Source organism: Salvia miltiorrhiza, chromosome 1 (genome assembly GCF_028751815.1).
Source record: "Salvia miltiorrhiza cultivar Shanhuang (shh) chromosome 1, IMPLAD_Smil_shh, whole genome shotgun sequence".
Lineage (NCBI taxonomy): Eukaryota > Viridiplantae > Streptophyta > Magnoliopsida > Lamiales > Lamiaceae > Salvia > Salvia miltiorrhiza.
This window is the reverse complement of record NC_080387.1, coordinates 2,196,237-2,220,214: the sequence shown is the minus strand read 5'-3', so window position 1 is coordinate 2,220,214 and position 23,978 is coordinate 2,196,237. Positions and strand designations below refer to the sequence as shown.

The 23,978-nt window shown below is 36.0% G+C and overlaps 2 protein-coding genes across 2 annotated transcripts; both read left to right on the top strand.

Annotated features, from left to right (window-relative positions):
* The first annotated feature begins 2,068 nt into the window (after window positions 1–2,068).
* On the top strand, window positions 2,069–3,856 carry LOC131007942 (uncharacterized). The gene has a single exon (XM_057935041.1). The coding sequence runs from the start codon at window positions 2,069–2,071 to the stop codon at window positions 3,854–3,856; it is 1,788 nt and encodes a 595-aa protein (XP_057791024.1).
* Window positions 3,857–17,128: 13,272 nt separating this feature from the next.
* Window positions 17,129–20,221, top strand: LOC131006187 (uncharacterized). Its single transcript, XM_057933636.1, has 2 exons — window positions 17,129–17,269; window positions 17,794–20,221. Exon 2 carries the CDS (start codon window positions 17,807–17,809, stop codon window positions 20,219–20,221), a length of 2,415 nt encoding a protein of 804 aa, XP_057789619.1. The 5' UTR covers window positions 17,129–17,269; window positions 17,794–17,806.
* Window positions 20,222–23,978: the final 3,757 nt, after the last annotated feature.

Below are 23,978 nucleotides of genomic sequence, written 5' to 3'. Positions count from 1 at the left end.
AATTCTCAAAGTTCGTGGGAAAAAATAAAATAAGTTAAAATTCTTGTATTTTTTGACGTCAACTTTCAAAGTTCGTGAAAAAAATCAAAATGGGCCCAAAGTTCATGTATTTAGGCGCAAATGACCATAATTTTTTTATTTATTTTTTAATATATGCTGCTACTGATCTATAGATGAGAAAGATAGTTTCATGTGAATATTTGTGACTGAATGATATATATATATATGAAGAATAATGAGGCTTCGAATATCTTTTTATGATTTTTTTTGAGTCTTTAGATTTTTAATAATCTTGCAGTATTTAAGTCTCTAATTTTTCTTTTTATAACTATTTTTTGGGTATCAAATAATCTTTTATGACTTGTAGATTTTGCTAAAAAGATTTTTTTTATAAATAAAGTCAAAATTCGTTATGGCTGAAACTGAAAGGAGCCATCAAAATATGCGTCTTTATTTTGATTTTTGAGTTGATGCTCTCTTGTAAAAATTTTGCATAAAATTAAAAAGAAAAAGTTATATGATTATATTTTGACTTCGAGAAACTCGTACTCAACGAAATTTTCCATGCTTATGTGATATCCTAAACAAAATATTAATCTCTAACTTAAGTAGCAAAGTTGAGACACTTAAAAATTTCTCTTTATAAAAAACTAGTACGCGCTCCCGTGCGATGCACGGGCTATAATATACTCCTTCTGTTCGTTAAGATTATATCACTTTAATTAATTGGACACGAAATTTAATAAAATGATTGATGATTTTTATATAGTGAAAAAATGGTCCCACTATTATTTGAAATGAGTAATTGAAATTGAATAAGATAAAGATGTGAGTTTTTTGTAAATAATTGATTTTTGTAAGGATGAATGATAAATAAAAAATGTGGGACCATGTCCTAAAGAAGAAAGTGACATACTCTTTGCAGACGCCCACAATGACAATTGTGACATACTTTTGTCGGACGAAGGAAATATATAACTATTTATTTTTAAAATTTTAAATTATATAAAAATATTAAAATGTCATTATTTATGAGTTAGATTAATTGGTAACAGATAAATTGTACTAATTTAAAGGATAAATATCATTTTAAACCCCAAACTATTTTTGCACTATCAATTATATCCTGAACTATCGAAAATAAATTTTTAAACCTTAAATTATAAATTTTATATCAATTATACCCTGCATTCATTTTTTACCCTTTGAATTTTTAAATAATAAGACATATAATCACGTCGTTTTATATAATGTAGGTAAAAATAAGAATATAATTTTAAATGCATCGTGGCACTTGCGAACCACGTCAAATTTTTGGAGCAAAAAAATGGATGAATAATAAAATTGATACAAATTTGATTTAAAGTGACATTTGCCCTGATTTAAATATTAATATTTGATTTAAAATACTATATAAAATGCAATATTATTAACTTAATGATTATAATATCAAATTTAATGAGTCTTGCATAATAATAATTAAATTTATAGATTATAAAGCAAATAATTTAAATCAATCTCACTTTGAGCAAAAAACACTAAACCATCAATATAATAAAATTAATAGTTGTCATTTAATATAACATTTTTTTGGGCTCTTAAAAGTTCAAAATGTATTATTATTATTATTATTATTATTATTATTATTATTATTATTATTATTATTATTATTATTATTATTATTATTATTATTATTATTATTATTAAAGTTCATATTTAAATAGCCAAAAACTAATTAAAAATCACGAAAATTTGAATAATAAAAAAATAGAATATAACAACAAATATGTTTATATAAATAAATAATTTGTACACATAATAAAATAAATATATATATATATAACTAATTTTTTATTTACAAATTCATATTAAAATTAATACAAATTTCATGTTCCTTAATTGCATTAAAAATTACTATAATTTAAAAATATTTAGATTTAAAGTAATTATAACTAAACTTTATTTCTTTCGTATACTCTGAGACGAAAGCATGACCTCTCTCCAAAAACTCTCTACACGAAACCCTAACCCTAGTTCCTGATTCGCCGCCGTTCTTTCTTTGCCGGCGATGTCTGCCTCATCAAGTCCGGCCGATAAGGGGGGGCTTAACCTCCTGCAGGTGTCTAATAATTTTCAATCCTCGTCAGTTGCTACTGCTAGTGATTCGCTACGTAAAGAAAACGCCATCCTCTCTCCGAACTCGCCTTCGGAAACTACTGCGGCTGTTGTCACGATTGCTACTGTGCCTAAAGATTCCTATGCAAAGGTCACGACTCCTCAACGTCTCAAAAAACCAGATCTTCCCGCGCATAAATTTCAGGCACTCCGCCCGATCACTCATGGTGATAGCGGAATTCTCAGGGTCCCAAGTGATCTGCAACTTTTCCAAGCAAACAAGTTTCAGCATGCACTGATTGGAAGATTATTGCTGAATAAAGGAGAGAAACCGCGAACTACGCGTGATCTCAAAGCTGAACTTCAATCTCTTTGGGCGATTAAATCTCCTTGGTTTTTAATGCCTATGGGAAAAGGCTATTATACGTTAAAATTCACCACTCCAGAGGACAAAGCCACAGCAAAAGCTCATGTCATATGGGATTTGGCGGCTGGCTCCATACGACTGCGTGACTGGGTTCGCTATTTTAACCCTTATAAGGAATCGTCCTCTCTAGCTCAGGTTTGGGTGAGAATTTATTATCTCCCGGTGGAATTTTGGCATCCGGAAGTTCTTACAGGGATTGGTCATTGGCTTGGGCAACCGCTGAAAATTGATGGCAACTCGTTGAATGATGAGGTTGCCCACTTTGCGCGTATTCTGGTGGAAATTGACTTGGCTAAGACGTTACCGGAGAATTTCATTATTGATGGGGGTGACTATTCTTTTAAGATTGAATTCTGTTATGAATATCTTCCTCTCTTTTGCACTAGGTGCAAAATTACCGGACATTCGGCCGATAAGTGTCGTAAGGGAAGAAAGGAAAAGCAGCCGATCGAGGAGGTGCCAGTCAGTAAAGAGCCGGAATGGCAGCCAATCAAACATGGGGCGACGAACGTAGAAGCTGCGAAGCAAAATTCTGATGATGAAGGTGCTAAACACAATGAACTCTCTGGTCCTGATTTGCTGGATTTAGTTACTAAAAAAGGGAGTCATCAAACTGATAACCGCTTTGAGGTCTTGGAGAATTTGGAGATGCAGGAAAACATAAATACGGAACAGGTAATTGGATCATCATCTAGCAATTCTGGGAAGAGATTGGAGGATAGAATAAGCTCGCCGGAGCAAACTTCGCAGAGGCTGGAGGATGCTGGTAAGTCTAATGAGTGCATGGGCGGCCGTGTCTCTTTAGACAACATTGAAAAGGAAAAACTGACGTTGGAGTTGGATGGAGCCAGAAATCCGAGCCAGCAAGATGCTCCTAACAAACAGCTGACGGAGGAACGGGCGACACCTTCTTTGAATCAGAAAGATGAGACACAGCAGGTGCTCTCGGTTACTGATAAAAAACTCATTGCTCTGGAGAATGACCAGAAAGTGCAGAGGCTGAAACAACATATAACTAAGGAACAAGCGGTGTCAATGCATGTGACTCAGGAACTTTCCGATTTGCCGAAACGGGGTCGAGGAAGGCCTACCAAACAAGATCAGGCAGCACGTAATCATAATAAAGCCTTGTTACAGCAGCAAGAAAATATCAAAAGCAGGCTTCGAAAGTCGGTGGAGTCGGGGCATAAACCGAGAGACTATATCATAGATTATAGCAATACGGATAACTTTTGTACAATGGATAATATTGCTACTAAGAAGTGGGCTGATGAAGTGGAGCTGGGGGGAGCCCAGTCCAGGAATACTCTTTAATTCTATGAATATGCTGGTTTGGAATGTCCGTGGTCTAACGGACGAATCCAAACGACTTCTTAAGGAGCATTGTAACTCCTTTTCGCCTATCATTGTGGGTTTGATTGAACCGAAGGTCAGATTTCATAAGGTGAGACAGAGTTTTTGGCATTCTATTAACATGACTCCTCGTCACCAGAACTCCAGGGCTACTCGTCGTTCAAACATTTGGTTTTTAGCTCATCCTTCTGTTGTTACGAGTATTATCCACTCCTCGGAACAAGTTATTATCGCAGAGTGCATCTGGCAAACCTCTCATTTTCGTGTAGCCGTTATTCATGGAGCCAATGATCAGGTGACTCGCCGGCAGTTGTGGGCGGAGCTGCTTTCTTTTACTAATGGGAACACGATGTTCATTGGGGATTTTAATGCAATCAAGGGAGCTCATGAGAGATTGAGCACGGCCGTGCCTTCGAGGAGTGCTTGCAAGGAGTTCTATGATTTTATTGAGGCTACTAATTTCATTGAATCTCCCACGTCTGGTCTATACTTTACTTGGTCTGGTCGACGTCTTCTCCCTAGACATGTTGAATCTAGGCTTGATAGAGCTCTTTTTTCTACAAGCTTTGCAGAGAATTGGCCGGACATTGTCACTCATGCTTTGCCTCGCGTGACTTCGGATCATTCCCCTTTGATCTTTAAGTGTAGCTCGAATAATGCTATTACTCGAAGACCTTTCAAATTCCTAAACATGTGGGTGTCCCATCCGAGTATTCTTGATATGGTGAACGATTCTTGGTCTGCAAGCGTTGATTCTCGATGCCCTATCTATAGAGTTATGTCTAAGCTCCGTAGGCTTCGTGGTGACATTCGAATATAGAATCGGACGACTTTTGGTAATGTTGACACGCAAATCCAGGAGGGACAGAGAACTCTGATGGATGTGCAGCAAAAGATATCTGATTTGGGTTACACTGATGCTCTTTTCGACGAGGAAATTGCGGCACAAGCTGGTCTTAATATCACTTTGACGAGAAAAAACATGCTCCTTCAGCAAAAAAGTAGAGCCAATTGGTTACTAGATGGTGATAGAAATTCTGCCTTTTTCCACCGTATGATTCGTTCTAGGAAACAGAATCAGCGAATTGCCCATTTGAGAATTAATGGTGTCATGACTTATGATTCGGATGTCATTCAACAGCATATAATTGACTTCTTCTCGAATCTTTTCAACCAAGAGGGTCAGGCCGATGTTGACCGAACCTTGTTGGAAGCAATTATTGATGATTGTGTCACTACGGAGCAGAACAATCATCTTATCTGTACGCCGAATGACGATGAGATTACTGCTGCAGTTTTTGGGATGGATTCTAACAGTGCTCCGGGTCCGGATGGTTTCTCTGGGAGATTCTTTCATAGTTGCTGGCATATTGTTAAAGATGATGTGATTTCCGCGGTTAAGGCTTTCTTCCTGAATTTGTATTTGCCGTCTGGATGCAACGCCAGTACGTTAATCCTTATTCCGAAGAAAGAGTCTGTTGATACGGTTGCTGACTTATGCCCGATTATTCTTTCTAATTTCTTCTTTAAGATTATATCGAAGATTCTCGCCACTCAGCTTGGTTTGGTTGCGACGGTCACTGTCTCGGGTAATCAATTCGGTTTCATTGGAGGTCGGTCAATTCATGATTGTATTATGCTCGGGTCCGAGGGATTTAATTGCATGAATCGCACTGGTCGTAAATCCAACATGGCCTGCAAGATTGACATCAGCAAGGCGTTTGACACTATGAGTTGGAATTTCATTACTCGGGTGCTTCATGTTAACGGTTATCATGAGAAGTTTATTAACTGGATTTCCATTATCTTTCAGTCTGCCCGTATCTCCATCTTTTATAATGGGCAGTTGAGTGGCTACTTCGCTTGCTCGAGAGGTGTGCGACAAGGGGATCCTCTCTCGCCAATTCTTTTTGGCATTGCGGAGGACGTGCTCAGCCATCTTTTTATAAATTGTGTCAATTCGCGCCACCTTGTTCCTATGGATTTCAGCCGTGGTGCGCACTTTCCCACTCATCTGTTTTATGCAGATGACATACTGATTTTCTGCAAAGCTTCGATCAGGAATGCTCATAAAATTAAGGAAATTTTGGACCTTTATGGTGAGATTTCTGGGCAGAATTGCAATACTTCTAAGTCCAATATTTTCTTTTCTAACGGCGTTGTCAACAACATGCGTATGGGTATTAGGCGTGAGCTTGGGTTTTCCATGGGCACGCTCCCGATCCTTTACCTTGGTGTTCCGTTGTTTACTGGCCGTATTCGTGCCTCCTATCTTGCTGCTATACATGATAAAATTGTGAATAAATTCTCCCGTTGGAAAGGTATGCATCTCTCTATGGCTGGGCGCATCTGCTTGGTCCGTTCGGTGATACAAAGTTCTGTGACTCATTCCATGATGATTTACCGTTGGCCGAAATCTTTGATTTACAATCTGGATAAATGTTGCCGTAACTTTATTTGGTCAGGTAGTGTGGATACTAAACCTTCCTGTTCGGTTAGATGGACGCGGGTTTGTGCTCCTCGTGTTGAGGGTGGTCTTGGAGTTCGCTCCTTCTCTGCTATGAACAACAGTTTCCTTATGAAGATGGCCTGGCGGATCATTCATGGTCAGGAGTATGGCCCTTCAATTTTAAAAACTCGATACCTGACCAAATTTGGTTATGCTAAACATCATTTGGCTTCTTCACCGTTCTGGACAAGCATCAGGCAACATGTTGATGATCTGGTGGAAAACTCGTTCGCGTACATTGGGACGGGTAGGAATACGTATTTCTGGAAGGATGATTGGTTGGGTTACAGATTGTTGGATAAGCTTCGTATTCCACCGTTTATGAATGATTATCTGAATCAGGCAGTGGACGATTATTACTATGATGGTATTTGGCATTTCACGGCGGAGTTTGTTATTAATTTTCCGGACGTGGTGGTGGACATTCTTTTACTCCCTATTGGTGAAGAAGAGGATTGTAGGCTATGGAAATCTTCTGTAAATGGTACTGTCACGGCTGCTGCTGCCTACGCTACTCAAGGCCATCATTTCCCTAAGGTTAGCTGGGGAAGTTGGATTTGGGAGAAGTTCATCCCAGAACGGCGTTCGCTGCTTTGTTGGCGTATTATTCACAGACGTCTACCCACTTTTGATTGCTTGATGACGAGAGGTTTGATGGGGCCGAATAGATGTGCTATTTGTGGTGTGGCGGAGGAAAGCATTAACCACCTGTTTTGGGAATGTGGTTCTATTCAGCCTATCTGGAAAGAGCTCATGGCTTGGTTTAACAAGGATTATTCTCATTTTATCGACATTCATTGCGTTCTTGTCGCTGCTTGGAATGAGAAGTTCAGCTCACAAGTCCTCTCCTTCTGGAAAGCAGGAATCATTAACTTACTTTGGAGGATCTGGGATTGTCGCAACAATATTATCTTCAATGAGACGATTTTTCATCGTCAGCTGGTTACGGGATTCCTTAAAGTTATGTTCAAGGAAATGGATTCGAACTTTTCAAAACTTGGCAACACGACTAATTCCTGGTCGGACTATCTAGCCATGCGCAGTATTGGGGTGGCGACACGGGCGCCTCCCCCTCCCATCATGATCGAGGTTCACTGGTGGCCGCCCGTTGGCCAATGGATCAAAGTTAATACTGATGGGTCGGCATTGGGAGCTCCGGGAAATATCGCAGCAGGTGGGGTTTTTCGTGACAAATGGGGATGGATTCGCGGATGCTTTCATTACAAAGGTGGTGTTGGTTTCGCTTTTGAAGCTGAACTCTTGGCGGTCATGTATGTGGTTGCTATTGCCCACAACAGAGGATGGACTCTTCTTTGGATCGAATCTGATTCTTCTTATATTGTTAAACTCCTTCACTCTCGCTCCGAAGATATTCCGTGGCGTTTTTTAGCTTCTTGGAAACGCACCCTTCGGTTGCTTTTGGATTTTCGTTTACAAATTTCTCATATCTATAGGGAAGGAAATTCGGCAGCTGATATCATGGCAAGTCATGCCCGTTCTGAGGGATGGTGGCCGCATGCTATTGACGAGATTAAGTATGCTGTTGCAACTGATATGGCGACTCACAGTCGAGTCAGGATTAAGTATTGAGATGGGCTTTGGTATAACGTTTTGTCGAGCGCCTGGCGGGCGTGTGGTTTTGGAAGAGGGGTCGTGGTTTCCAATTTTGAATGGATGGGTTGGGGTCTTGGCCTGCTTCTGGATTGTCCTTGTTGGGTTCGTTTTGGATGCTGTCACCATTAATTTGAGGAGAAAATGGCGCAGGCATTTTATCAAACATATGGTGTACATTATTTTTTGGAAGCTTTTTTGGTCTCTTTGGCGAGGGAGGGGCGTCATCCGCGAGCATATCTTTCGTCACTTGAGAGGAACAGATCAGAGTGGTGCTAGGACTGACGGTGAGTGGATCACCTGTGCGTTGTATGATTTTGGCATCTGGTGGATTTTTTACATGCTTTGCGACAGCGAGTTATTTCCGCTGAGTTCGCTGGGTTTTAACTCCATGTATCGGAACTTTGATCTGGCTAGATTAGTGTGGCATTTACGGCGACGACGTCTTACCGGTTCTGCCTCCTTCCCTGGGACGTTTTGTGTGTTCTTTTTGGGTTGCTTACGGCGACGGCGTTTAACCGGCCGTCGAGCTTTCTTCTTTTCCTTTAATCTTTGGGTTCGTTTTTGGTTAGCAGATTGGCGACGGCGTCTCACCGGCCTTCTGCCTTCCTCTTTATTTTTTACCTTTGTTATTTCTAGGGTGAGAGTCGGGATTGTTTGGGAACGATGGTTAGGCAGGAGTTTCGGAAACTTTCTCTTCCGCTCTCTCCCTTTTTTCTTTCTTGTTTTTCTTCCTTTTTACCTTCTTTTAGACGAGTACTCTTTTTCCTTTTTACGGTTTTTCCCACTGGGTTTTCCGTAAAAAGGTTTTAATGAGGCTCGGCCCTTAGTCTGCTTTTCTTGTGCTTTCAGGGGTTTTTTTTTTTTTTTTTTTTTAGGTTTTTCTTTTTAATAAAATGCAGTTTAATAATAATGTAAACTTTTTTGAAATGAAATAAAATGACATATACTTATCCTTTCACCAATAAATGAAAATAAAATGAAAAAAGAGTAAGGTGTTCAATATTAGATAAATGTGAAAGAACAAAAATTGATTTTAACACTTTGAACAATCGTAAGTTTTTATTTCAAATTCATTTTTTACAATTTTTTTATCGAATTAAATATTTCTCGTAATATTTAGTTTATCATTCATACTGAATATTTTTTCATGATCAAAGCTAACGCTTTATTTTTAAAGAATTAAAATTTTAAAAAAAATAAGAGAAAATTTTAGAACTAAAAAAATCCTATTTTTTATTTTATATGGATAGATTGTTCTAATTTTTTTGTTTTTTTTTACAGATTGTTCTAAATTCTAATAATGTATTTGCTAATTTTTCTAATATTAAGCAAGTTAACATTTTCATTATTTTATATAATTCCAGCCCAATTTCTTTTGATAACGTTGGTCCTTACTGTGAGGCCCAAGATCAAGCTAATTAAAAACATCCGATAGTTATATTTTAAAATAAGTCAATGGAATGAGCCCAAACCTTATCCCTCTTGTTCTTCAGTCACGCACAAATCGCTTCCCCATTCTCGATCCTTCCCCCTCTCTCTCTCTCTTGACTCTCGCATTAATCCAATTATCCTCCATCTCCATTGGTACAGGCTTGCAGCAACCGTCGCACGTAGCCACGCTGCCGCCATACACACCGTTGTTTCACTCTCTCACTCGCTTTATTTGTGTCTTTTCTATCAAACACCCACACACACCAAATAGAAAATCGTCATTAACAAATTCCGGCGCGCCACACTGCTGACTGTTGTTACAATAGCACGGCGCCACCGTCGGATCCGTTTTCCCATTGATTGCGCCACCTCAATTGGATCAGTACAACCCCTGCTCTCCTTTTCGTGGGCGGACATCAATTCAAGTTGTTCCTTCAAATTGGGGCGTGGCATTATCTTCTATTCAAGTTTTCATTTTTTTTCATCTTCTCTTCTTTATAGAATAAAAGGTATTTATTAAAGACAATTTCACTTGATATTTTCTTTTTACGGCGAAGATACTGAATTAATTTTGTTAGTTTGATTGTTGAAATCCATGTTTCCGAGTAAAATTGTTGTTGAAATCATGTCTGAACTTTTGAAATTGTTACCTAAATTACATTTGTATATGCCTGAATTTCTTCCCCTGCTTTGAGTTCTGGCTAATCAGAAAAAGAATAGAAGAATAGAGATGCAGGTTATATGGTTTTGCGTTTTCTTTTGTAGGGATGATGGTCTGGGTTTTGAACAACTGAGAAGAAATTGTTGTTTTCCATCATTTCTTCGGTTGATATGAGAAAATTTAAAATTAAATGAAGAGAACATGGGAGAGAGAAAATATGGCGGTAAAAAATAGCCGTTATACTGCTGTTTTATATAATATATAAATTTCTTCGGTTGATATGAGAAAATTTAAAATTAAATGAAGAGAACATGGGAGAGAGAAAATATGGCGGTAAAAAATAGTCGTTATACTGCTGTTTTATATAATATATAGACTTTGGGTTCAATTCTATTGTACGAATAATTTTTTCAAGGTTCCACCTACCTGCTAGCAATTTTTCCACTTTTATATGATGTAAAGGTCTCACTTGCGTGCGAGTACTTTTCCCACCTTTGTGTGGTGTATAGGTAGGTTTCGCCTAAGTGCGAATTGCTTATAGGGTTATATAATAGATATTTCTTGTAATTTTATATATATATATATATATATAGGAGCGCGCTCCAGTGAGACCCCCTATTTTTCGTGAAACACTAGGACAATGAATAAGACATATAATACTAATGAACAAAACGTATATCTAATGAATAAGATGTACATACTGATGAAAAATAAAATTTAAAAAATTCGTAATGAATAAGACATATATACTGATGAACAGGGCCGTATATATTAATGAACAATGCAGTATATGCTGATGAATAACAAAATTTAAAATATTCTGCTCCCTCCAGGGTTCGAACCCTGTGAAAAAAAATCACCCTCCAGATACAATATCAGCCATAGGATTGATAAAATAAGCGCACCAGATCGTGCCCTATATATATATATATATAGGGTTGAGTTCAACAGAGAATTATCTTTTTGGAGAGAACGAACAAATCTATATATTTTACGAACAGATCAACATAAGTAATGAACAGACGTATTTAGTAAAAATATAGAAAAACTCGCCACCAGCAGGATTCGAACCCGGGGCAAATTGTTGTTCATGCGGTACATTGATCTGTTCATTAAAACTATAGATCTGTTCGTTTTTATTTTGCGAATTCTCTATTCTCCACAATATTTAGCTTCTCTGTTGAACCCTTCTATATATATATATATATATATATATATATATATATATATATATATATATTCAGCACTTAGATCATCAAGATCTACGATTGATTCGTAACCCCGTTGGATGAATTCGTGGTCCTGAGTTTGAATCCCAAAGGTAGCAAAAATTTATTTTTCACAATTCGTAACCCTGTTGAATGAATTCATACGTGTTCTACATAAAATTCGTACATTGAAAAATATTTTTATTTTTATTTTAAGAAGTGTTTTCACGGTAATCCTTCCTTATATATATATATATATATATATATATATATATATATAGGGGGCCGCTCCAATGAGACCCCCTAATTTTAGTGAGATCTAGGGCACGATCTGGTACGTTTATTTTATCAATCCTATGGCTGATATTATATCTGGAGGGTGATTTTTTTCGTAGGGTTCGAATCCTGGAGGGAGCAAAATATTTTAAATTTTGTTATTCATCAGTATATACTACATTGTTCATCAGTATATATGGCCCTGTTCATCAGTATATATGTCTTATTCATTACGAATTTTTTAAATTTATTTTTCATCAGTATATATGTCTTATTCATTGTACTCATGTTACACGAAAAATAAGGGGTCTCACTGGAGCGTGCCCCTATATATATATATATATATATATATATATATATATATATATATATATATATATGGAGAGGATCCTGTGAGAATGTCATATTTTTGTGACACCTAAGAATTGATCCTAACCCTTTATTTTGTGAATCTATCGGTTGTGAGATAATTACATGATGAGCCTATATATATGGCGTTAAGGGTATTTTTGTATTTCCTCTATTTTTGTAATCCGTTACTTTCATATAATCATGCTATCATGATATCTTTTATTTAAGGCAATTAAGATTTTATATATGTCACGCGTAATTGTGTATATTTTTTCATGTTTTACATTGGAACATTAAATGCAAATATTCGTCGTCTGATTTTCTTAATAGCTCAACGTTTAATTATGCCATTATTCATATGGATGTTATTCGTGCGAACATAATGTCACATTCATGTGTGTTATTCATTAATGATCATATTGTTCATGTATGTTTTCACATGAATAAAATAAATGAACATTTATTCATTACCTTAGTTTGTGGTTTGAATAGTTTTGATCTTAACTTTTATTCATGACTGTATTAAATTATGAACATGCATTTTTTAGTCAAGAACATGTTTTTTGTTCAAGTATATTTTCATATATTCAACAATACATTATGTCATGTTTCAAATTTCATTCAATCATTGTGTTATTAGAATTTCGAACATGGAACATCATTTATAAAACCTTAAAAAATATTACTTGTCAAGTAATTGATATTGTTGAACAACGGTGCATAACCAAATTTTTGCACATATTTTTTCATAAGCATATGTGAGCAAAGTAGAACAATGAAAATGAATAAACTTCAATTCCAATTACCAAATGTAATCATGAGTTTGTGCTCTATTGAAATATGACATAAAACATAATATTTGTTGAAAGTCTATTATGACATAAAACATAATATTTGTTGAAAGTCTATAATTTGTTCATATTCTTGAATTGTCTCATCCAAGCAAGACATAGTTAGCATTGCAGTTACTACTCTTGCACTACTCGCAATAATGTATAGATCTCCAACTCCTCAATTTCATAGTTTAAATGATCAAGTACCCAATAAGCAATTCATCCTGATATCTCTCTAATGGTAAGCCCTAGAATAATGTTGAATCACATCATCTTCACAGACTCCTTCTGTGCATTGTTCATCAAAGACAGGCTGTCATAGAGATTCATGTTCACACACATGAGATTCATAGTAAAAGACAGCCTTGAACAAATCCATCGCATATTCAACCATTTGATATTCATATTAAAGTCAACACTAATTCGTATTCACGATATACTCATAGCATATTCCAAACAAGAACAAAACAATTTTATATTCACACACATTTTATTCATATTCGAATTCAATCATGAACAAATACACTCACATTCAAACCCATTATATTCATAGCATCACATGAACAACCAAATATACACATGAACAACATCACTTATATTCACAATCACAATGTTCATATCCAGATTCACAATATTCACACACAATCATGAACAAGACACATATATTCATGAACAATAAACATAAATTGATATCAAAATATAGTTGTGAACAATGTTATGCCTGAATATACATATGAACAGTATCACTTATATGAACAAACACTATGTTCATATATAAATTCATACATGAACAACATACGACTTATCGATGATCAAAATATTCATAACCAAACTCCGACATGAACAACCAAATATACACATGAACAACATCACTTATATTCACAATCACAATGTTCATATCCAAATTTACATAAACATGAACAACAAACATAGATACATGAATAACAAAAAAATTATTGAGCTTACGACAATGACCAGAAGCATTCTTCCCCGTGAAACTACATGAACAATGAATATGAAAGAATGAACATTGTCGCTAAAAACTATATTAAAATGTAACATAAATTAAATATGGTAATCTATTAATCATATCCGTCAGATTGACAAAAATCAAAGGTGTAGGATGATTCTTAGGTGTCACTAAATATTAAATTCTCACTAGATACTAACCCTATATATATGGTTGCATTCTACAGAAACAAAAGTGTTGCACGCAAAATAGAAACATTGAACATGACAGTTAATGTTGTTGAACGTACAAAATGATTTGTTGAACTGTTGGGGCTGGGGGATTCGATGATTGTTCATGTTCAACACAAATCTGCGATGAATGTTGAACGAACGAACACTGATCATTAGATTAGATAAGATCAACGACTGAGATTCCGTCTCCTTTCTCTATCTATATTTACGTTTCTATTGAACTTTGCCCTATATATATATATATATATATATATATATATATATGATAAAGTTCAATGAAGAAGTCTTATATGTGAAGAAGAAAAAAGAAGAAATCTTGGCCATCCAATACAATTAATCGTGTGGTCTAGTTTCAAAATGGAAAGTCGGCCGTATATAACTAAGTAAAGGTCAAACTAGTAAATGTCATTGGAGTGTTAGACGTTTTTTTTCCATAATCAAGGGTAATCATTTATATCTAATATTAGTTTATAGGAATAAAGATTCAGTTAGATATTTTATCTCTCCTCACAAATTGGCGTTTCCGAATTCTTTTCCAGAATATCTGTGGTTATGCGAAGAAAGATTCAACGAACAATAACTTGCGTCGAAGAGAAAAATAGAGCACTCATGTTGAGGAATCACGAACTTATAAAACAGCAACGACTTTTCACTTTTTCCGTTGTATTGGCATGCTTCGCTTGGATATTATTATTTAGGTGGATATAAAATTCCATGGTTTACTTCAAGAACTTTTGGATGTTTTTCTTAGTATTGTGGTCCAGTAACTCCAAAACGTATGCATATGTTCAATACGTTATCATGTGTGAGTTCAACCAACTTGTGGCATGTTCAATGGATTCATTTCAACATGAGTCATATGTTCAACTTATTGATCAATGTTGAACATCATTCGTGTAATGCTCAACGTATTTTGTTCGACCAGTTGCGATTGGTAGTATATACGACAAATTCCCAAAGAAGTTCAAGCGAATGCGTTGAAATGTTCAATAAAATAGGTCCAAATTAAGGGCTTCGTTTCATTTAACGTAATATTGCATATGTTCATTAAATTTACATAAAAGTTCAAGAGAATGAGTTTATATGTTCAACAACTTATAATTATTTACAGAAGTATGAGCTCATAATGAGTTCATACGTTCAACAGCATATGTTCAAGAGAATGAGTTCATATGTTCGTTAAATTTACAGAAGCACACCAGCAATCAATTAAAGCAATTTCGTCGAACCTGTAGTTTGCAGTTTTGGGTTATTCATCGTGATAACCGTGGACAGAAATCGGAGGGTGATAAAAATTTGGTAAGCCAATAGCCGATGAACTGGTAGTGTGAATAATCCGCAGGAATCGACATCCTTATTGATCTTCAAGGGAATCGAGTAAAATCAGGGATTCGATGAACTTTCCTAAATTACGATATAATGAAGTTTACAATCCTATCCTTTGCCATTATAAATCTTACATTTCCGCCTTCATTGCATAAATCAAATTGAATATAATGGTGAGATGATACCCGTCAGATTTGATTCAAGAAATGGCCAAGATCTCTTCTTCTTTCTTTGTCTAAGGGGCTTTTCTTTATTGAGTGCAACCCTATATATATATATATATATATATATATATATATATATATATATATATATATATAGGGTTAGGCTAAAATAAGAAGGGATTATAGCCAAAAAATACACGAACTTTGATAAAAGTTGTAATTTTCACCTGAACTTTTAAATTGGCCAAAATATACGTGAACTTATATTTTTTGTTGTAAATTTCACCTCGACGGAGTTCAATCATTGCAAGTTCAGGTGAAATTTACAACAAAATATATAAGTTCAGGTATATTTTGACTAATTTGAAAGTTCAGGTGAAAATTACAATTTTTATCAAAGTTCGTGTATTTTTTGGCTATAATTCCAAATAAGAACTAGATTTAGGATGTAAATTAAGAACCAATTTAAACCCTTGGATCTATAGAGATCAACGGCCATATTTCCCTCTGATTTGATTATGATAACCTGCGATTTATTATTAAATTGAGGTTTTATATAAAAAGGAAAAGAGAAAAAAACACGTGAAAGAACAAGAACGCAGACAAGGGATCCGAGACTCCAAAAGAAGCTCGTCAAAGAAAGAAAAACGTACGAAAAGGAGCAGGAAGCGCCTAAAGCTTCAGCTCGCTAAAACTCTAACGCAAAAAAACCTAACAATAAGGATAATCCATATTATCATGGAAATCGTCCATCTTCATTGCATCCGACCAACGTCCTTTGGCGATATTATTCATAACATGCAAGCTAGCACTTCTGCTATTATCGATAACAAAGTCCCTCGGCTTATAACCCATTTCCTCCGCATTTCGGAGTTGACTTTTTATGCTATCTTCTAGACGTTGTGGGATGCGCGGACGCTCCATACCTTTTGGAGGACGGCCGCGTCGTTTAGGCGGCGCCTGATGAGCAAGCAATTGCATTCCCTGGTTAACCTGCTCCTCCAATCGACTGATACGACTATCAAAATCTTTTGGCTGCTGACTAACCACCCCTTGCGGGCTCACCGCAGTAGCAGTCCCAGTCGTCTTCTCAGCCAACGTCTCCATCACAATTTCCTCGTCCACCTCCTCGTCACTATTAGCCAGCTGATCTGACCCTGACATCTTCTTCTGCCCAACACCGTGATCATCTGACTTCAGGAAACCCAAATCCACGCTGTTCTCCACTCTCTCATCCTGAAGGTCCTGCTGCTCCTCTGTGACCAGAGGAGCAAACGAGTTCCCAGAGTGGGAATCTCCTTGCACCACCTCAATTTGAGGTGTTTCGACAGCAGTCGCCTTACCTCTGTCAACCACGTGCCATTCTTTTTCATTCAACACCTTAGGCTGTGATTTAGGTTCTGTTGGCAAAATCTGCAAACCCCCGTCTGCTGGTTTGTCCAGATGAGTTTTCGACGCCTCATGACGATTCTTTCGGCATTTATCTTGAGCAGTGGCGGAGCCAAGGGGGGGCAGTGGGGTCACTGGACCCCCCTGGAATTTTGTAATTTTCGCAGGGGTATTTTAGTAATTTCACATATATTAATAAAAATTAAAAAAAAAAACAATTTTAGGGTTCATTTTCGCAGCCCTCACAACCTAACCTCTGAAACTCCTCCCCTTCTCCATTGCGCAGCTGCGCCGCTTTCCAACTTCCAGGTGCCGCGCCGCTTTCCAACTTCTCTACCGGCTGCTGCCAGCCTGCCCCTGTCGACGCCGTCGCCGGCAATCTCTCTCCGTCGACAGCAATCTCTCTCCGGTGCGTCGTCTCTCTCCGGTGCGACGTCTTTTTCTTTAATTTCATGTTGGTTTTAAAAATATAAGTTTGTAGCTTCCGCAGCAATGCTAAGGAAATCGGATTTATTAAATATCGCTGAACTGTGTTGCCATCGACTTTGCAGAGAGGGTGCTGTGATTTATTTAGTTGTAGGCTTGTAGCCATTTATTTTTAATGGATTTAGTTGAAATGATTTTTATTCAGCATGTTTAGACGCACATTTGATGGTAAATCTTAAGATTTTGTTTTTATTGGTTTGTTAAAAAAATAAAAATATAAGTTTGTTCTTCTTTGAAATTAAAAATGGGAACTGCAACATGTTTAAATCAATTGATCCTTTTTGTTTGTTCTTTTGTTTTTCTCTATTGATGTCTAAATCAGTAGTATTCACATTGTAATGTTCCTTTGGTATGAGAATTGTAATTTGATTGGTGATTTGCCTCATATATTTGTTGGTATTAATGCGTTTATATATTGACTGAAATGTATATATTTTTTATTCACAGGAAGTAGCTGAAAATGAAACGATATTATAATCACATAGTTACTACAAGTGGGGCGGGTTCATCTTCAACGATTAATGGTCCTAATGCACGTGTGGAACCTGAAGCATCACCAAAAGAAGTGAATATTGAAGTTGATCTTCAGCTTGAGCCATCTTCGAAAGTGGTTGATTTATTAAATCTTCCAAGTGATCCGGGACTACGGCCTAACATAATGAGCTATCCTCCAAACATGATTGAGCAGGTGCGTAGAGCTTATTTATTAAAAGGTCCATGTCAACCGCGTAATCATGATTTTCCACAGAAGATAGAGGCCAATAGAAAGCGAAAATTTGTTTCGGCTTGGTTTGATGAATTCAAGATGTGGTTGGAATATAGTATTGCAAAAGATGCTGCTTTTTGCTTATATTGTTATTTGTTTTCATCGGGTAGTAGCGAAAAAGGACATGATGCTTTTATATCTGGAGGGTTTAATACTTGGCGCAAGAAAGATAGATTGAGAGATCATGTTGGAGAGGTTAATAGTGATCATAATAAATGTAGATTGGCATGTCAAGATTTGATGAATCAAGCCCAACACATTGAGGTGACAATTTCTAGAGTATCTAAACAGTCACAGATGGATTATCGCTCTAGATTAGATGCATCAATAAAGTGTCTCCGCTATCTCCTTATGCAAGGAATGGCTTTTCGAGGACATGATGAGTCAGAAGAATCTTTGAACCAAGGCAATTTTATGGAGCTTTTGAAACTTTTGGCTTCTTGTAGTAAAGAGATATCTAATGTTGTGTTGAAGAATGCTCCTGAAAACTTGAAACTTACATCACCTGACATTCAGAAAGATATCATAAATGCAATTGCAGTTGAGACTACTAGAGCTATCATTGATGATATTGGTAATGATTTTTTTGCCATATTAGTTGATGAATGTCGGGATGTGTCTGTCAAAGAGCAAATGGGTATTGTTCTACGCTATGTGAATAAAAAGGGATGTGTCATTGAACGATTTATTGGTCTAGTGCATGTTAGTGACACAATTGCTACCTCACTTGAGAAGGGAATTGATTCCTTATTTTCTACTTATGGGTTGAGCATTTCTAGTTTGAGAGGTCAAGGATATGATGGTGCAAGTAACATGAGAGGTGAATTCAGTGGATTGAAAACTTTGATACTCAAGAGGAATCCTAATGCCTATTATGTTCATTGTTTTGCTCATCAGCTTCAACTAACAATTGTTGCTGTTGCGAAAAAGCATATCATTATTGGGTCTTTCTTTAACACTATCTCGCGTTTATGCAATGTGGTTGGAGGTTCATGTAAGCGCAGGGATATGCTTCGAGAGAGCCAAAGAGAGAAGATTATGGAAGGCATTGCAAGTGATGAAATTAAGACCGGAAGGGGATTGAATCAAGAAATGGGGATGAAACGACACGGGGACACTCGTTGGAGTTCTCATTACGGTACTCTCATCAACTTGATTCACTTATTTACTTCTGTTGTTGATGTTCTGGAGTATGTTGGGGCAAATGGTACCGATGATTCACAAAAATCTGAAGCTATGGATTTGTTAGATGTTATTAGTCGATTTGAGTTTGTCTTTGTGTTACATCTGATGAAGAAAATTTTGGGAATTACACATGATCTATCTCAAGTGCTACAAAGGAAAGAACAAGATATTGTGAATGCAATGAGACTTGTTAATGTAGCAAAAACTCGCTTGCAAGCAATGAGAGATAAAGAATGGGAGATGATGTTAACTGACATTTCTAAGTTTTGTAGTAAAAATGAGATAGAAATGATTGATATGGAAGATGAATATGCACCTCGAGGAAGAGGAAGGCGTAGAGTTGAGAAAATGACAAATCTCCACCATTATCGAGTTGAGCTTTTTTACACTGTGATTGACATGCAGGCTTTAGAGTTAAATCAACGTTTTGATGAAGTCAACACAGAATTGATTTTATGCATGTCATGTTTGGATCATAGAGACTCATTTGCTGGATTTGATATTGAAAAGCTAGTTCGACTTGCAAAGTTTTATCCGTCTGAATTTTCTGAAGTTGCTTTGTATGAACTTGAAAGTCAGCTTGAGAACTTTATTGTCGATGTGCGCATGGATGAAAAGTTCTTAGAACTATCAGGGATTGGAGATCTTGCTGAGAAGATGGTTTCTACAAGGAAACATGACATTTTTCCTTTGGTGTATTTGTTAGTTAAGTTATCATTGACTTTACCAGTTGCTACTGCTACAGTTGAAAGAGTCTTTTCAGCAATGAAGATCATCAAGAGTGTTCTTCGCAATCGTATGGGAGACAATCTTTTGAACGATTGCTTAGTACCTTACATCGAAAAGGATGTGTTTGTAAATGTTACTAATGAAGCTATTATGCAGAGGTTTCAGAACATGAAAAACAGGAGAGAAATGTTATGATTTCTGAAAAAAATTGTTTATGTTGTTTATTTGACTTGTTATGTAATTTAAATGACATTATAGTTGTATTAGTGATTATTATTTATTTCGAATTTTTTATTATTTATTTATTTATTTTATTAAAAAAAAATTGGACCCCCCTGAACTCAAAGTCTGGCTCCGCCACTGATCTTGAGAATGCCCAGTAATCTTGCAACGACCACAATAAAAATGAAGATTTTCAAAGACAAATTCCACGTGAAACGAGCTATCTTCACCATCAATTAACAATCTAGAAGGAAGAGTTTGAGACAAATCTATTTCCACAAGAATTCGAGCGAATTGCCCAAAGTCGCGATCAGCCGACGTTCCATCAATCTTTAACGGATGACCCAAAAACCTGCCAATACCAGAGATAACATGAGGATTCCAATATTCGATCGGCAAGTAGTGTATGCGGACCCAAACATTCGCCAGAGGAGAGTTTTCCTTGGAAGGATCGAAATTACGAGTCCACTCCCGCAGCCGGAGAAGTCCCTTAGAAAGCTCCCAGACAACCTTCCCCTTCACTATAGCCTTATCCTCGGCTGAAGTAAATCGGAGCGTGAAGTATCCTTTACCCAAAGGAATTAATTGCCAGACCGAGGCCAAACCCCATAAACTCTGAAGCTCCGTCTTCAGTTCCAACGTAGATCTTGGCTTGTCCCCCTTCCGTAGCAGCAAACGGCCTGTCAAAGCATGTTCGAAGGCCTTAACCTCTTTAAGATAAAGTTCTTTTAGGACTTTGAGGGAGAATTGATAGCCCTCCTTAGTAGGCCGCAGATCATGGAAGATATGCGCAGCCAAATCCGGCTTCTTGACTGGCCTCTTTACGGTAGCAGCCGCATAGGAAACCTTAGCTTCATGCTTATGGCTCGCCGAATTAGTGACGTTATCAGATGTGGAGGAGATCTGTTGAAGATTATTGGTGTGAACACCGGACGGACCTGGTGAAGTACCAGTCGAGCGCGGCCCAACGGCAGCCGCGCCGGTAGAGGATCCAGGACCCATGGAAAGCAAGGCCTGAGACGGGCGAAGGGAATTATCATGAATCGGAGTTCCAACTACTTCAAAATTAGCCGAGACCGAGGGTAGATGTAGTCCCCCTTGTCTCGAACGGCGACCGGCGGACTCAGAGCCATCGACCGGGAACTCATGGCAAGAAAGTTGTGACGGCTAGGGTTCGTGGGTTGAGAGGGAACATCTGCATCTTGTATTTTTCCTTAAATTAAGTATATATGATAACCTGCGATTTATATTCTAGTAGGATACAAAGGTAATTTCATTTTATTGGTAATTATCATGTCCTTAATTAAAGGGATCGTGTATTGAACGTATCAGTTGAAGATTTTATTCTATCATCTTTATATCATTCACGCACGTAACGCATACCCCATTATTTCTCTATCATTCATAAACTCCAAGTAAACAAAGTAAGAATCGTAACAAAAGTGACGATCTGTACAAGCAAAAGTAGAGTTTACTCACTATGGATAATGAAGGTACGTGATTATTTTTTTTTGGAATTTTTAGAAAGACATTCATTTTGTTGTATACTGAATTTTCGAATAGAGTTTATTCGTACAGAATTAAGAAAGATTCATACAGAAGTTCACAGTTATTATATTCGATTACTAAACTATTTATGCCTAGAATTCAGCCATCCATTAGTTCTTAACGATATTGCTCATAATTTGAGATGAACAATTAATTCATATATATGAATAATTATATGCATTCTTCGTTACACCTCATGGAAATTGCTTATTATCACATGTATTTGAGATATTTTTTTACAGCATGAAGTTCATATTGTACATGAATCTGTTGCGATGAAATTCATGTATAGTTATTCGTACTAAAGTATATTAAGATTCATGCAGGATTACATAGTTATTCTAATTTGTGTAATCATGTGTTTTATGCCCAGGATTCGAACTCTCATTATTTAATCACTATATTGATCTTAATATTAGATGAAAAATTAATTATATATGTTTGAACAATTACTCTGCGTAATACCTCTTTGAAATTTGTCATTAGGAAATAATGAGAGTAGATGTACGTGTTTATAGTATTTACAACGCGACGTTAATTATTTTGTTCATACTATTGCGCCGAAGTTCACATAGTTTTTATTAAATGAAGACATCTTTTTATAAGGGATCACATTATAACCAAATATTATCATTCTACAAATAATAAATCTAAGTTAAATAATACACGTACAAGTAGGAGAAACGAAAAAAACCCTATGAACATAATTCAAGAAGACGCCCAGAAATCTATGGAGGAAATTGGTACGCAATTTCACAATTCCCATGAAATTCTTAGATATTTTTATTGAATCATGATTTTTTCGTACCGATATAATATAAAATTCATACATTAATATGTTAGTTGTATGCATATAATGTTTTAGTTGTTTTATTTATTGTTATTTGCTAATGAACAAATTATGATATATTTATATTGCCTCATGATTTATTCCTACCGATTTAATATAAAATTCATACATTTATGAATATAATGTTTTTGTACTTGAGTTTATTGTTATATGTGAATGTTCTATGAAATTCTTATATCCTACAGATTTCATATAAAATTCATACATTATGTATGAATGTATGAATTTAATGATTTAGTTGATGAGTTTATTGTTATTTGTGAATGTTCTATGAAATTTTTAGATATTTTTATTGGCTCATGAATTATTTATACCCGTTTAATTTAAAATTCATACATTAATTATTACAGGATATCAAGAACATGAAGGCTATCACCATGGTCACCAGTTATATATACCAATTTGTGATGACAATGTTAAGCCATATGTCGGTCAAACATTCAAATCCATTGAAGAGCCGTGGGGTTTTTATAAATTGTACGACTATGCATCTCGTTTCGACGAATGGTATGTCATGATTCACGCAACTGCGGCAAAGTTGTTGAGGAGTAGAGCGATGACGAATAATCATAATTGTTCCATGCTATTTATGCATTTTTTTAATTATGTAATTACTTGTGTTTTATAGACTTTAGTATATTTCTGCACTATGAAAAAACATTTACTATGTCCCAACACCATGTAATTTATTTATTCTAATCGACCTTATGAATTTATATGCCAAATGAAGCCTATTATATATTTCTGTATGAATCAAAAATATATCGTGTATGCATTTTAATTGAGAGAATATGCATATGATTTTGTTTGTGAAATTATATTTATGAAGTTTATGCAGTTAGGGTATCTATGTCTGCCTCTGTATTATTGAACTGTTCTGCCAAAATTGCTACTATTGTACCAAATTTCACTTATTTTTTATTCACCCACAATTGCACAATGATTCATATAAGAGTACATAGGTATTCGTCCAAATCGTATAAACATACTCATAATTTACTATGAACAATTCACTGTTTTGTTTCTACTATTGTGCCAGAGTTCGCATACTTTTTATTCATCCACACTTGCATAACGATTCATGCAGTAATACATAATTATTCATCCAATTCGTTTGAACATGCTCATAATTTTGTGATGAACACATGAATCTGTATACTTGAATAATTATATGTATTCGTCTTTATACCTCATGTGAATTGACGTATGAATCATGTTCTTTCATTATATTAAATTGTTCATATAAGAATACATAGGTATTCGTCCAAATCATATAAACATACTCATAATTTACGATGAACAATTCACTGTTTTGTTGCTACTATTGTGCCG